This window comes from Phocoena sinus, chromosome 5 (genome assembly GCF_008692025.1).
Source record: "Phocoena sinus isolate mPhoSin1 chromosome 5, mPhoSin1.pri, whole genome shotgun sequence".
NCBI lineage: Eukaryota > Metazoa > Chordata > Mammalia > Artiodactyla > Phocoenidae > Phocoena > Phocoena sinus.
The window spans coordinates 22,842,827-22,858,126 of record NC_045767.1 but is presented as its reverse complement, the minus strand read 5'-3'; the positions used below and the strand labels follow the sequence as shown (position 1 = coordinate 22,858,126).

General features: G+C 36.3%; 1 protein-coding gene across 1 annotated transcript in view; it reads left to right on the top strand.

The window, feature by feature from the left end:
• The window catches only part of LOC116754290 (bifunctional heparan sulfate N-deacetylase/N-sulfotransferase 3), a 137,927-nt gene that overhangs the window by 111,010 nt on the left and 11,617 nt on the right, over positions 1–15,300 (top strand). The window contains exons 8-11 of the mRNA XM_032632798.1: positions 2,889–3,012; positions 6,900–7,074; positions 10,268–10,438; positions 12,085–12,194. Coding sequence (XP_032488689.1) covers positions 2,889–3,012; positions 6,900–7,074; positions 10,268–10,438; positions 12,085–12,194 — 580 coding nt within the window. The remainder of the gene's footprint in view (positions 1–2,888; positions 3,013–6,899; positions 7,075–10,267; positions 10,439–12,084; positions 12,195–15,300) is intronic.

The following is a 15,300-nucleotide window of genomic DNA, read 5'->3' as shown; positions in this document are numbered from 1 at the left end:
AGATGACATTTACCTTTGGAAGGGGATTTTTATCTTCTTTTTATAGAAATTGAATTTTTTTCCCAGTTTTATAGAGGTATAATTTACACAGTAAAATTCACCCATTTAAAATGCACAGTTTGATGAATTTTAGAAATTGTACACAGTGGTATAACCACTACAACATTAAAGATTTAGAACACTTCTGTCTCCCTAAAAAGTTTCTCCATGTCTTTTTCTTCTGAGTCCTTGTGGGATTTTTTTTTTTTTTTATTCAAACAGAGAGTCACAAAAATTATAATCATCCTCATCAGTTCACTCAGTCCCATGTAATTAATTTTTTTCATCTTGACCTTTTGTTAGCACTTTTATGAATTCATCAGTTTTCCATTAGAGTTTTGAAAGTGCTTATTCATTCAGGTCAGCAGTATAGTCAGTTACCAGAAACCTGTACTTGTCAGAGTCTTTTCCATGATCTCCATGTCTTTTTCTCCCCCATCCTCAGCCACAGCCGCTTTCCGCCACTATAGTTTTGCCTTTTCTAGAATTTCACATAAATGGAATCATAAAATATGTAATCTTTTGTGTTGGACTTCTTTCACTTAGCATATTGCTTTTGAAATTCATCCATATTGTTGTATATATTGATATTTTATGAGATTATTTTTTAAATGGACAAACATATCTTCTTATATCAGTTCCATAAAAATTAATTGGCTTCATTTTTATCTTTAGTTTTGCCAAAAGTATTTTTCTGAATAATTTTGCACGAATGTATAGTCATCTGGATATTCAAATATTTTTAGTGTTGAAACTAACAAAAATATAAAAACTGAAGCTTTTTTTGAACATGTGTGTCTATGATTATGCAGTTGAGATACACACACACATACACACACACACACACAGGATAGTTTATTCAGACCCAAGAATATGAGTAGATAAAGACAGAATTCAAACACCACAACTTAACAATTTTTTGACCACTGATAAAATTACAGTATGCCTTTTACTGACTATGCAAATGATTAGATCTTATTCATTTTTTGTTTGTCTTATTAATGCTCATCATGCTATTAAAAGCAAATAACATGGTTTAATACAATTCTTAAAAATAAAATTCAGAAAAGAATGTTATCAGTTGATCTGCGAATGGAATTAATCTATTTTCTTTTTTTCACGTAATAGCTATTCTTTCTGTCTTTACAAATACTATATTCTTTTCAATTTTTAAAAAATGCATTACTGAACTCTATCTCAATAAAATTATTTTTTAAAATACCTTACTAACATTTAGATATGGAGCTATTTAGGTACTTTCATGTAGATTATCTCACTTGACCCTCATAGAGTCCTGACAGCTAAGTATTTTCTTCCCCACTACACAGATAAGAAAACTAAGACTCAGGTTAGATATTTTTGTTCAAGTTCACACAGCTGGTAAGTGCTGGAAATAAAACTCTTGATCCTAGAAGTTATCGGACTCTAAAGATCATGCTCTAGGACTTCCCTGGTGGCCCAGTGGTTAAGAATCCGCCTGCCAATGCAGGGGACACGGGTTCAATCCCTGGTCTGGGAAGATCCCACATGCCACAAAGCAACTAAGCCTGTGCTCCACAACTACTGAGCCTGCGCTCTAGAGCCCACGTGCCACAACTACTGAAGTCCACGTGCCACAACTACTGAAGCCCACGCGCCTAGAGCCCATGCTCTGCAACGAGAGAAGCCACCGTGATGAGAAGCCCATGCACCGCAACGAAGAGTAGCCCCCGCTCACAGCAACTAAAGAAAGCCTGAGCACAGCAACGAAGACCCAACGCATACAAAAATTTTTAAATAAATAAATTTATTAAATAAATAAATAAAGATCATGCTCTAGAAAGCTTTACTATGGATTTCAAGTAATGGAACATTTTTTTTCCCAATAAGTTTTAGATTTTGTCCCATATTTCTTCTAAGTCAGTGATTCTCAAAGTGTGCTAAATCAGAAACTGGGATAGAGCCCAGCTCTCTGTTTTTTAATAGCCTCCAGGTGAATATGATGCATGCTAAAGTTTGAGAAGCACTGTTTTAAGTCAAGTTTGTGAAGAACATTTTTACCTTGTATATCGTAGGTTATCTGTGATTGTAGATAAAATATTCATTGTTTGGCTCAGATATAATCTAGGAACACTGCCTCTTCCAATTTATTGTCTTAGAGAATATTGCTGTTGACAGTTATTTTAACAAATCTATATGAGTACCTGTGATGTGCCATTCTCTTCCCAAAACTGCAAATTTTGTCGTGTCACTAACAAAGGGCACCAATTTTTTTTCAAATTTAGCCATTTAAACAATTTTGGCAGTAATTTTTATAGGTATGTAAGTGCATTCAAACTTAAACTGGTTAAAAGTTTAAATTCTGTCTGAAATTAATAAACTTTCATAGGCCTCGGGAAGAACTTTATAGGGAAACCCAAGTATTAATTTGATAATGTAACATCTCATATTAAATAATGATAGCTTTCATTTATATGGTACTTTATTAATATCAAAATATCTTCAGATACAATATGTCTTTTTGTCCTCAGAGAAAGCCTAGGAAATAATCAAGGCAGGAGATTTTCCACTAATAAGTCAAAACAAAGAAGCTAAAAGCCAAAGACACAGACCAAGTCAGTGACTGAACTGAGGTCAAAAGCCAGGTCTCCCAGTTCCTGCAACAGGCCTTTTCTCACATCACACTGTCCTCATTTTTTAGAATTTGCTTCTTTTAAGATGCTGGTTATCTATTCAGTTTAATTCAAGGAGTATCTATATGTATCTGTTTGGATCATTGAAACACTTAGTTTATTAATGACTTTGAAATGCTAATAGTAGGAAACTGTGTTTTTGTTTAATTAATCTCTGAACCTCTGTTATCTTTTCAGGAACCACTGCTTTGTATTTGTTCCTGGTTATGCATCCTTCCATCCTTAGTAACTCCCCCAGCCCAAAAACCTTTGAGGAGGTACAGTTCTTTAATAGAAATAACTACCACAGGGGGATTGATTGGTAAGATGGGTTATTAGTATAAATCTAAAAGTATATGTACTGTGCACAGTATAAGATTAGTGCTTATAATTATAAACATTTAAGCTTGTAGCCACAAATAAAAGTCATCCTCCGTGCCTTAGAAACTGATTGAATAGAAGGAGCATGTAAATTATTCGTAACAAACTTTTTCTCAGGTTATGAAGGGACTTGTCGCCTCAGGAGACTTACATGTAATTTTAATTAGCATTAATTATCTTTGACGGTAATTACAGATAAAAAGTCAGAGAAATACCTAATACACAGGAATTTCATTTCTCTCTACTCTTAGGAAAACACTTTCATAACTTTCTGTTCTTATGCACTTTGCATTTAAGTGATGCTACAGTTCACATATATAATTTTCAATTTTTACTTTGGTACAAAAGGTAAATAAGTAAATAGAACTAGAAATGTGTATGCATTTTATGAGTAATGAAAGCTATAAAAAAGCTATCAACGATATACAAAATTTAATTTTTGGCCTTTGAAATTAGAACCGTATAAATCATCTAAGTAAAAGAGTTAAATTAAAATTAAAAGTTAAAATGTCAATATACACAGAATATGTGATGTAGCAGGAATAAATATTGCAAACAGACATGTTAATCATAAAATATATCTAGAAGTCTTTCTTTTAAGACATAAATTCTGGGCAGAAAGTACTATAAAAGAGTAAATTCTGATAATAACTCTAGATCATGAACATAAACATTTTGCATGTAGTTTAGCAGAAAGGTGTATATTAACTTCTGTTGTCAAATCACATAATCTCTGTTTTATATGTATCAACCCCCTCAAGTTTTGCTTGTGAGCCATCCAAACGGAAAGCTGAAGAAATGGACTGAGTATAAGTTGAGCACCTACTAGGATTTAGATATATTCTAATTGTTATATATTTCCCTGTGAATTCTTCAGTATAGTGCTTGATATTAATTGCAGTAGTGTTAAATAACAGCTGTGAGAATCAAGAAACCCATCAACTACTTCAGCCACTATTTTTCCACTGACTCAAATATCGATATACATGCTTGTATACAGTAGAATAAAATGATGTTCACATCAGGACTAAAGGGGGTGATTAAAAACTGCTTTGGAAGTGGAGAGGAATTCAATAATACTTGGATTCCCTGGGACTTAAGAATATCTGTGACAATATTCAATTTAAAAAAAAAAGCTGTTCATAGACAGTAATGTGTACAGGCACTATAACAGAAATGAAAAGTCCCTTAAGTAGTCTACAAAGAGATGGCATAAATAAGTAGAAAACTAAAGACAATTAAAGATTTTAATTATAACTCACTAAAATACCCCAACTGTAAACACTTTTGATTGACAATTGTGTGTTTATAAAAGGCAGTTAACACAAAGAGCAAATAATGGTAACTGCAAATGTCAATCTATTAGCAGTAACTAGAGCTTTGCTCTCAAAGACATCAATGTATTCAGTCTTCAGACTGGCCTTACCTCTCCCTGAAGCATCAGCACCTCAGCAGTCCCTTTAGGACCACAGAGCCACAAGGTTGAAGATTATGTGTCTGAGCATGCCAAGGTCACTTACAGAAGCTCAGGCACAGTTAGTTAATCTGGATACATGGATCTGCTCTTCTTGGAGAACTGGGCAAAACCAGGGCTGCCCTAACTAACAGGCAGCCTAAACACAGGCTTAGGGCACAAGCAAAGCAGGGCAAATGAAAATGAGAAAACTCCATCTTTGATTAAATAGCCAAGATTTGTGATCAGAATCTCTAAGAAAAAATGTTTGATTTATGCATACAGTTAAGTTTTATGTTTCATAGTTTGGTGTTATTTTTTATAATTACCTGGGGACGCCGTGGATGGTTGGAGTGGCACATGGAGAGCCATAAAATCCTGTTAACACTTGGAGCCTCTAAACGTCTTAATTTGGCTTTGAGTAAAATCACTCAAAAATACAGGGTCAACCCAAGAAACAAATAAATGTGGAGTGCTGCAAAAAATCATGTCTTTCAGTTAAAAACAATTGCTGAGCTGTTATGGGAGTAGCAAAGCTTAAATGAGGCCAGCATTCGCTTTTAACCCACATATTGCTAAACCACTCTAGTTTGCTCACCAATTCTTTGAATAACCTGAATTCATATTTACAAACGTGGATGTATTTCCACCCTGGAAATAGGAAGCTGAATTCTTTATTTTCTTATGAATTCATCAAACATTTTTCAAGTGCTTATTACTACCAGGCACTATATTAGAAAAAACATGGGCATAGAGGCAAACAAGAACTGGCCCCTGCTTTCTCTGTGAGCCTCTGGAGCCTTGTGGGTCCAAGATCCAGAACTGCTGGAGGAAGTTTTCAAGGCCCAAAGTGTTGTAGGTATGGAGGACTACTGGGAAGGTGGGACAGTTTTTAGAAACTAAAAGTTATCCTGCCCTTCTTTTGTGATTCTTGGACCCTTGCTGAGAATAAGCAAGCTTGAGACAAGCTTGGACCAAATAAGATACCACTAGACACGTGATATAGCCTTAGCACCCCTGAAACAAGTGTGGACATCTAAATTAAAAAGTATCCTGAAATATGGCACTTTCTATAAATAGAGTGTACACCAGAACAGTTAACAGATCAAACTTTCCAGAAATGTTTATATATGTCTTTACCCCTAAAAGAAAGGGATGCCAGAATGATATATCAACAACAAGGCAATTTCCAGAAAACATAAAAGGATTTCTTTACTGCCCTGAGTTTCAAAACATCACTTTGTTGCACCAGCCAAACTTTGTAATATGGTAACAACTGGAATCCTACTAGAAGCTTTATTGTGTGACTGAAAACAACACACTGCAAAAAGAAGTCATCACATAAATGTTAATGATTCTCTTGTTCAGTAATTACTGAACTACCTTGTCTTGGTAACCCAAAGTCATAGTGGCTTATGAATTGAAGAGGGTGTGGGTGGAGTGTGAGGCTATTATTATAAAATGTAAGAAACCCTAGAAGTTAAATTTGCATGTTCTTTCTAAAAAGGCCCCTTTTCCTTTAAAGATGTTCCTTAGTGCTTCAGAAATACCTGCTATCATACGCTGAATTCAGTTATATTTGACATTTTGTACAAATGGAATATTATACAAAACCCATTATGTCCTACCTTTCTGTGCTTGAGGCTACAGGTATTCCTGTGCACATTCTGCTGGTGATTTGAATTCTCACCACACTTAAGGATACAGGACCTGACCTTGGAAAATTTGATAGTATTTTATATCTGAAAATATATACATACTTTTTAAACTTCTATAATTTTTCTAAAGAATATAAATGGCTCTATATGGGAAAAAAATTAAGGAAATGGGCAGTGTTTATATCGGATCTGTTCTGCCCTTTGATACTTTATACTTGAATATAATAGTAGCACAATACATTAGTGGGAATGAAATTATTTTTTCTTGTGACGAAGTAAAAACTGTTTTGTCTAAGATTTTTCAAAATGCCTTTGAACTGAACACATCATTTGTTTCGATCAAATTTTCTTCTTGGTTGAGCACTCACATTTTTCTCTGTAAAATATTTCTGCATTTAGATACAATTTATACAGTTAGGTTGATTATTATTGCCATTTGATCACTCTGTGTGTACATTTTTGTTATCTCCCATACCTTTTTTCTTGATATTAAGTAGAACAAAAAGAAAATGTATTTAGAAAAGCATTTTCAAAATACATTATTAGTGTTCTATATATTTTTTTCCTTGCCAACAAGCTTGTGGGACAAATGCCTTAAAGAAAAAGGCTTTTTGTTTAGGAAGCAAATGAATTTTGTTTGTAGGACATTTTTAACATCTTCAGTCACCAGGGTATGAGTATAAACCAGTCTTATTTTGAGAAATATTTCTTTTCTAGGTATATGGATTTCTTCCCAGTCCCATCTAATGTTACCACTGACTTTCTGTTTGAGAAGAGTGCCAATTACTTCCACTCAGAGGAAGCGCCTAAAAGGGCAGCTTCTCTGGTCCCCAAAGCCAAAATCATCACCATTCTCATTGACCCATCAGACCGGGCATATTCCTGGTACCAGGTAAGGAAAATACAGACAGAATCCAGCAAGTAGAAGAGGAGTATGGAGAAGGGAGGGTGGTTTTCAGCAATAGCCACCACCTCGGGTTTTAACAGAAGAGACTTGCTAGCTTTATATTTCAGGAAGGTAAATAAATTTTTCTTTGTTTCCATGGAGAAACGTTCCCCTTAAGTTTTTCTTAATTTTGCATCCATTTAATTCATGTATTTAATAAAATGTATTAATACAATGAAGAAATTAAAATAGAGCAAATAAAATAGTATATACTTGTATGTATTCAGCTTCTATAAATCTGCATTTTAAAAGTAAAGTGTTACAACTTAAAATCATTATTTTTCATCTAATATGTGTATAATGCTGCTATTATTATCTCAATTTTACAGATAAGGAATATAACTGATTCCCCAAAGCAAAAAATCACAGGTCTTTTTTTTTTTTTTTTCTGTAAAGGGCCAGAGAGTAGATATTTCAGGCTTTGCAGGCCGTATGGTTACAACTCTGCCATTGTATTGCAAAAGCAGCCATAGACAATATGGAATTTAATGAGCCTAGCTGTGTTCCAATAAAACTTTATTTACAAAATCAAGCAAACTTTAGCCATAGATTGATGACCCTGACTCTAAAAGAGCTTAAATAACTGCTGTACTGAAGAAATAACTAAGTAGCAAAACTAAATATAAGAATGAATTCTTGGGCTTCCCTGGTGGTGCAGTGGTTGAGAGTCCGCCTGCCGATGCAGGGGACATGGGTTCGAGCCCGGGTCCGGGAAGATCCCACATGCCGCGGAGCGTCTGGGCTCGTGAGCCATGGCTGCTGAGCCTGCGCGTCGGGAGCCTGTGCTCCGCAACGGGAGTGGCCACAACAGTGAGAGGCCCGCGTCTACCGCAAAAAAAAAAAAAAAAAAAAAGAATTAATTCTTCATTCTTGAAAGCCCAGCCAGTGTTCCCTGTTCTAAGCCTCTTTCTCATACACTCCAGGGTTGCCATTATGCTTCTGCTGTTGGTTAGAACCTAGCACAGAAACAATCACTTTGAAATAATTTAACAGACTCTAATAATAAAACTTACACAGCAAATACATGTTTACTTTAATAAATATTAAAAATAATAGGAAAAAAAACTGCCCCAGTGATATTTTATTAATCATCAAGTGGAAAAAGTTCAATAAAAAGCAGTCAAAATTAAATATAAGAGCATAACAAAATTAATAGAGTCAGTGTGTTTAGTCTCTAGTATCCTTAGTTATCATTCCTCGGTTTTGTAATTTAAAAAAACACTTTCCTAATGTTCATGTGTTCATCCATTCATTAAATTATTTTAATGACTACCATGTACAAAGTACTGTTCTAAGTATGTTCTACAGGTAAATTAACAAATCTGGACGCTACACTTGAGATCGCTTTCACTCTAATTGGAGAAATATGTGTAAATAACCAGTGTATAAATCAGAAAGTGTTAAGTGACAGGTAGACTCCTACAGAGTGATAAAGCCCATCTGATAAAGACGACCAGGAACAACAAGTTAGGTATATTAATTGGCTGCAGCAGAGGAGCCTGAACACTGGAAGAACTATCTGGGCACTTCCCTAAAGAAGGGAAGGACTTGTAAGGGGAGAAATTTAGGTAAAATTAACATGAAGTGTTTGATAGATGCAGGCAGGGCTGTGTGTAAGCTGGTTATCAGTAGGTCAGGGCTGAAAAGCAGACTAACGGTCCAATTTCCTTGGAAACTATAAAGTTAAGATAAATGTGGAATGTTACATCCAAAAATCACTTACCTGAAACTCTGCACCTGGGTTGGAAATAAGGCTTCTTTGTGTTAAAGTGACCCACATAGCTCTGATCCTCCAAGCAAGACTGGGATGTTCCATTCTCACTGACCTCAAACATCTAAATTCCTGACAATCTATGATATTAGAGAATAAAGTTTCTCAGCATGGGGTCTTTTTGAACAAAAGCAGTTTTTCCATGTTCACAAAAGGAAGCACAGATTGTCAGGAAAGGTTTCATGGCTAGGACAGACTGGGGGAAGGTCATGGGATCTTAGGCATATAGGGAATGAGACTTCCTGGAGAGCTGGAATCCACAACTCCACACCAACGTCATGCCCAACTCCTACAGCAATCTTTTAAATCAAAAATACAGCAAATTGCAAACTGACTTGATATTGCGCCTTTTGCCTTTTCCACTAGGTATCTAGAGAAAAAAGAAATAAGCCTTAATTGACTCAACAAGAAAGAAGAAAATTGGAGCTTGGCAACCACTTAGCCCCTGAAAAATTGAGAATTTGCTGAAAAAGGAGGTTTCAAGGCTGCAAGCTAACAAAACGTCCTAAATATTACAAATAAATCGCTCCACAGTGGCAAAATGCAGGCCTTAACGAAGTCTAGTGGAGTTTGTAGTATAGTAATTTGAATCTCAATTGCAGCAAATTTGCTATTCAACTAGATGTGGTAAACATCCACAAACCCACCACTAAGCCTGAATATTTTTTGGTCAATTTAGGGGAAAGGTGGTTTCCTCAAACCCCTGGGCGTGAGCCTGAGCCATTATGAAATGCTTTCCTATCTGGATTGCTGCTTTCTGCATTTTCTGTACAATAAGCGATTCTGATTCATCGCGAAGGTTACCATTAGGTAAAATAATCTTGGCTTTGAGATGCTAGGTAGTATATTATAAAAGCTGTGGGTTTCAGGTAATGCACGTCAGAGTTTTCAGTAGTTTCTCCATTTAAATAGCCGATAGGGCTTTTCTAATCTAAAACTGCATTTCTAGATGGAGCAAAACTACGTGGCAGAACTAGTAGAGTGCTTTGTGCATTATGGATATTCACTGGACATGATAAACGGTTTCTTATGGGCTGAAAAGGGGGCATTAAGGCAACTTTCAAAAGTTTACTTTCAGAATAATATGTATACACTAAGGAAACGACTCAGAAAAATTGGTTAAGGAATCCTATCAAGAAGAATGCCACCTCTACCAATTAATTCTCAAATATATACTCTCATCAATGTCATAACTTTTAATCCTGACGCTCCAGGCAAACATTTTCATCCTTTATTAATTGCAAAACAAATAACTCTCCAGCAGTGAGGCACTCCTTCCTTTAGCTTTGAGACTTGTCACAGAGATTGGTTTTTAATTATTTATGCCTATGATTCAAGTCGGTTTAATTATCCACCTTTTCATCATAGCATCAGCGATCACATGAAGACCCCGCAGCTCTGAAGTTTAGCTTCTACGAAGTGATCTCAGCCGGGCCCCGTGCATCCTCTGAGCTTAGAGCCTTGCAGAAGAGATGTTTGGTCCCAGGGTGGTATGCCAGCCACATCGAGAGATGGCTTATTTATTTCCCTCCCTTTCAGGTATTGAGCAATAAGAATCTACATCATGTTACAATCTCATTAAGTTTACAGCTCTGGTTTGGTTTTCTTTTGCTGGTTCCTCTAGGCTAGTGACTTTGCCTCTAGGCTAGAGGAAATTTTTACTCATTAAAACATTACTAGCCTTTACTCTTTAGTTGTAAATCAGACTCTGGCAAACAGTAATAGGCAGAGGTAGAAAAACTATCTACTCTTCTTTCTAGAAGTATTTCAGGATAATTCTCCCTGCCCTGTTTTCTAGCGCATACCCTTCCTGATTATAAAGAGCATCAGAAGTTTGATACTCCTGATTCTTATTCTGAGAATAAAGCTTGAGAACCTCTTAACCAAACAAGGCAAATACTGTCTTGCTTAATTAAGTGCCGTTATTTCCCTTTGAACCACCTTGCTGCATTTTTCACAAGTCCTGTGTTTTCCTTGGCTTCCTTGCTTCTCTCTTTGGCCCACCATTAGCCTAGATTACAAAATCAGCCCCTACCGGATTGCATAAAGCAGTCCCGTCACATCAGATACAGTATATGCCTGTGGGTCTAGAAACATGCTAGCCATAATGATACCATATATGCAACCATATATGGCTATTTAAATTTTTATTAAAATTATATAAAATTAAGTTTCTCAATCACATTAGCCACATTTCAAATGTTCAATAGCCACCAGTTAGATACTGCAGCCGTTGAACGTGTCTATCCACAGAGAAAGTTCTAATGAACGATTCTGGTAGAGACTAAATAGAAATATTGGAGAAGAGGTGTGAGCAAGAGCTGCTTTCCAGGCTTTATGGCCCTTCTTCATGGTCTCCTGTCATTTTATCTTGCTGGGACCACCCGCTTCCCTCACCAGAGTAACAAGCAAATTCTTGCCTGTAGTCTGTAGAGGAACTTCTGTTTCCTTTCAGGCTTTCTGGGGGTCTTACCTGTTTCTCCAAATGGATTATCAATATATTTCTTAAGGGGCTTCCCTGGTGGCGCAGTGGTTGAGAGTCTGCCTGCCGATGCGGGGGACACGGGTTCGTGCCCCGGTCCGGGAAGATCCCACATGCCGCGGAGCGGCTGGGCCCGTGAGCCATGGCCGCCGAGCCTGCGCGTCCGGAGCCTGTGCTCCGCAACGGGAGAGGTCACAACAGTGAGAGGCCCGTGTACCGCAAAAAAAAAAAAAAAAAAAAAAAATATTTCTTAAAACCTTACAGTGCTACTCCTTTGACTGGAATCATGGAGAATGGCCATGTCCTCTGTCTCACTGTACCTGGTCTGGTCACTTTTCTTCCTTCCTGCAATGCTCCTTCCCACCTTGAATCACGGAATCATTGTTTTATCTGTTTTTAAACTTGGTTTCCATTTGTGATTGTGTAGTCACATTTCTTAAGCTCTCTTTTTACCCTCAAATGGCTTTTTTGTTTTCATAGTGTTTGCAGGACTTCTCGGACTACAAAACGTGAGCACATTTAATTAGTGTGATTTATTTTTTGTTCCAGGTCATTAATGAGGATGGCCTGGTTAAGTCTTAACAGCAACGCACACAAGTCCCCTCAGTCTCTCACTGAATAAATTCAGAGTGCAGAATTTTTTAATTATGCAGTTACATGTCTTTTTTCAATGTGCATTTTTTTTATTTCCTTGTTAATTTAGTTGCTAATTATTGATGGGCAACAGCTAAGAACTGATCCTGCTACAGTGATGGATGAAGTACAGAAGTTTCTAGGAGTCTCTCCTCATTATAATTACTCAGAAGCTTTAACGTAAGTTTATATTCTAATTAATTTATTGAAGTTTCAGCAGAGAACTGATTTTAAAGAAATTGTACCTTGGTGATACAGCTGTCAAGTTAGCTGCTCCTTACACACTGATTATTTTCCAGTTGATATTAACCACTTGAGAAAGAACATTTCAACAGTTTGGCAAAGAAATGTCCAAAATCCTCTACTGATTTCTAACTAGGAAGGATTTCCCCTGGAAGGAAAAGAGAGGAACAAAACAGTTGCAAATCTTAAAAGCAACAACTAACCTTAAAAGAGGCTACTTTAAGTTGGTAAGCACTGAGCCTATTTAACAAACAATACTGAGACCTCTTGGAAGTATTAAAAAGACTTCTTGAACTAGGTGATTTATGAACTCCTCTCTCTTCTGTGTAATTTTCAAAACCCAATGTCATACAGCAAGAAATAGCCCAATAGGCGACTGAATAGGCAGAGAGAAAGGTGCTATTATTACTTCTACACTTAATTCCATTTTTTGCTGGTCTTTACCCACTGTATGACTGACCCTGCCCCCTCTTCTTCAGAGGCCTCAGCAGTTACAGCTCTGGTTTGGTTTTCTTTTGCTGGTTCCCACTGATTTTCTTAGTCAACTCCTTCAGGGTGGGGGCCAGGGTGAGGCAAGAGAAACACTAGAATTTAAGGAGGCACTCACTCTCAGGACCCCGGAAATACCTGAGAGTGAGTGGCTCCTAAAATTTTTCAGCCAAGGTGCCTCTCTTGCCTCACCTTAATCCTGACTCTGGGGTTCATTTAGCATTTTAAATAAGACCTCCATCTGACTTTGTCCATTTATAATTGTTGGCAGTCAGATATCTGAAGGTTGTGTTTGTTCCTATTTCACATGCAACTGGAACAAGCAACTGGGAGATCCTGAGCTGGATGAACTGTGGAGCTGGCTCTCACTGTAATATACATATTTAATTTTAGGGTCATAGACTGAGCCTTAAAAAAACCGATTAAGATTGCAGTGTGGAATTCTTCCATTGTATCTCTCAGTATAAAACTCAGTTCTGTAGATCAATTGATTTTCTCTTTTCATTGTTGTCCTTATGCTATAGCAGTTTAGAGTGAGGGACAAGATTCCTTTACCTTTCACTGTCCCTTACAGAAAAAGGTTTGCAGAAAACCATCAAATACTGCGTACATCTTGCATAAATCATATGTAGAGACACATGTAAGAGAGACATTTTGATCTAGAGGACAAAGGAGTAGGTGGAACTCAAGAGTTTTGTGCTTCCTTCCTAAGAGTCATTTACTTTGTTGTTACTATTAACCTTCTACCCTCTGTGTTTTCTATAGTGTGGATCCTATCAGAGATTTGGAGACACAGACACTAGCCTTAGGTATTTAACTTTCAGCTTGACCTTAAAGAAAGTTGAGTGACTTTAGCTTTAGTTAGAAATTCGAGTCCACTTTCTGCTTTATATCCTTTTAAGTATCTCTTAGAAAAGAAAGTTTTTATTTTCTAAACAGTTTTCTATTTCAAGTTGGCTTATCTTTGGGTCTTTTTTATAGAGTATATAGCAAAGTACTGTATTTCAGAAAGAAGTGGAGTATTCTATAAAAACATAATCTCTTTTTCTTATGGAATGGTCCTTGACCTGCATGCTATGTATCTGTCCCCTTTGCATCCGGCTCAGCAGCAAGCTTTTTATTCACCTCCAAGGGTAAAGTAAAGGGAGTGTAAACTTAAGAGAAGTAATATCAAAGCAACGTACTGTATACAAAGGACTATGGGTCACTTTGCACCTGGGATGTATCTGGCTAAAATTACCCCTTATATGATTCTGTAACCTTATTGGGGGCTCAGTGGGTGAAGTAGCAAGATAAGATGTGTCTAGTCTCTGAAACCAGTTTCAGGTCCAGCAGGGCTGCCTACTCACCCTGCTGATAGACAATGTACTGCCATTCCATTTCTTTTTATATTTTCTTGTCAATCAGTTAGCCCGACACACCTTGTAAAAACCAGCAGTGTACCTGTTGTAGAATATTTGGAACTTCATGTCATTGGCTTAGGTCTAAACCCTCCTTCATCCATGCCCTTTGCAATCGTTCTGAATCCTGCCCTCAAAATTTAGTTATTCTTATTAAACTAATTGTACTGGTAAGTTGTTTCTGTGGTGCTTTGGATATGTTGGAGATGACTGGGTGTAGAAAATGTATGTTCACAGGAATGTCATTTATTGCTTCATAATTTTCCTGCTAATGATAGTGAAGACTACCTCTTCGGTAGTTTTAAAAGAAAAATTATTTAAAGCCTTCAAAGAATGTTCTGAACTGCAAACAGATATGAATTCTCAACTAACCACATAAATCCAGTTCTTTGCACACAGTAGAATAAATGAATGAAACTAGGTCTATGCAAAGGTTTTACCATACAGTCTTGGCATGAAAGAGTACTCCAGTTTAAGAGATCTATAAATTGATTATCTTCAATATTTAAAAAGCTCCAATTTCAAAACTATTTTCAAGAAAAATGGCAATAAATTTCCATTGTTAAGAGTGTTATTTATTCTTTTCCACAATCACTACAGAAGTGTTCAAGACTTCCAAATTTCATACAGTCATGGATGGTCTATGTTATCTTAAAATGACTTAGTACTGTCATCATGGATTTTAAATGATATATTGAATCGGTAAAAATCTGATTTTCTTAGTGAGTGTGGCTGTGATCTGAAATAAGCAGTTTAAGCTTTAAAAAATATAAATGGGAACTTTCTCATTCAATTAAGTAAATTCACATTTTACAATTCTTGTTCAATATAACCTTAATCCCTAAATTATAAATAACATTGATAATACTAACATTATTTTAGCTTGCATATTATGTTTTTAGTGTTTAAAAGCTGTCTAATCATTTACGAAAAAGCAGGAAAAATAATGCTCAGCATGGAATTGTGCTAATTTGTATAAATTTTCCCATGAATATATCCATTCAGAATTATACCAGCCATCAATGACTGTGACAGGAGTCTTCCCACTTATAAATACTAGTTAAATACTAGTGAATACTGAACCTGACATCTTTATTTCTCAGTCAATTAACCTGTTTATTAACATGAATGAAACCAGACTGAGTTATATGAAT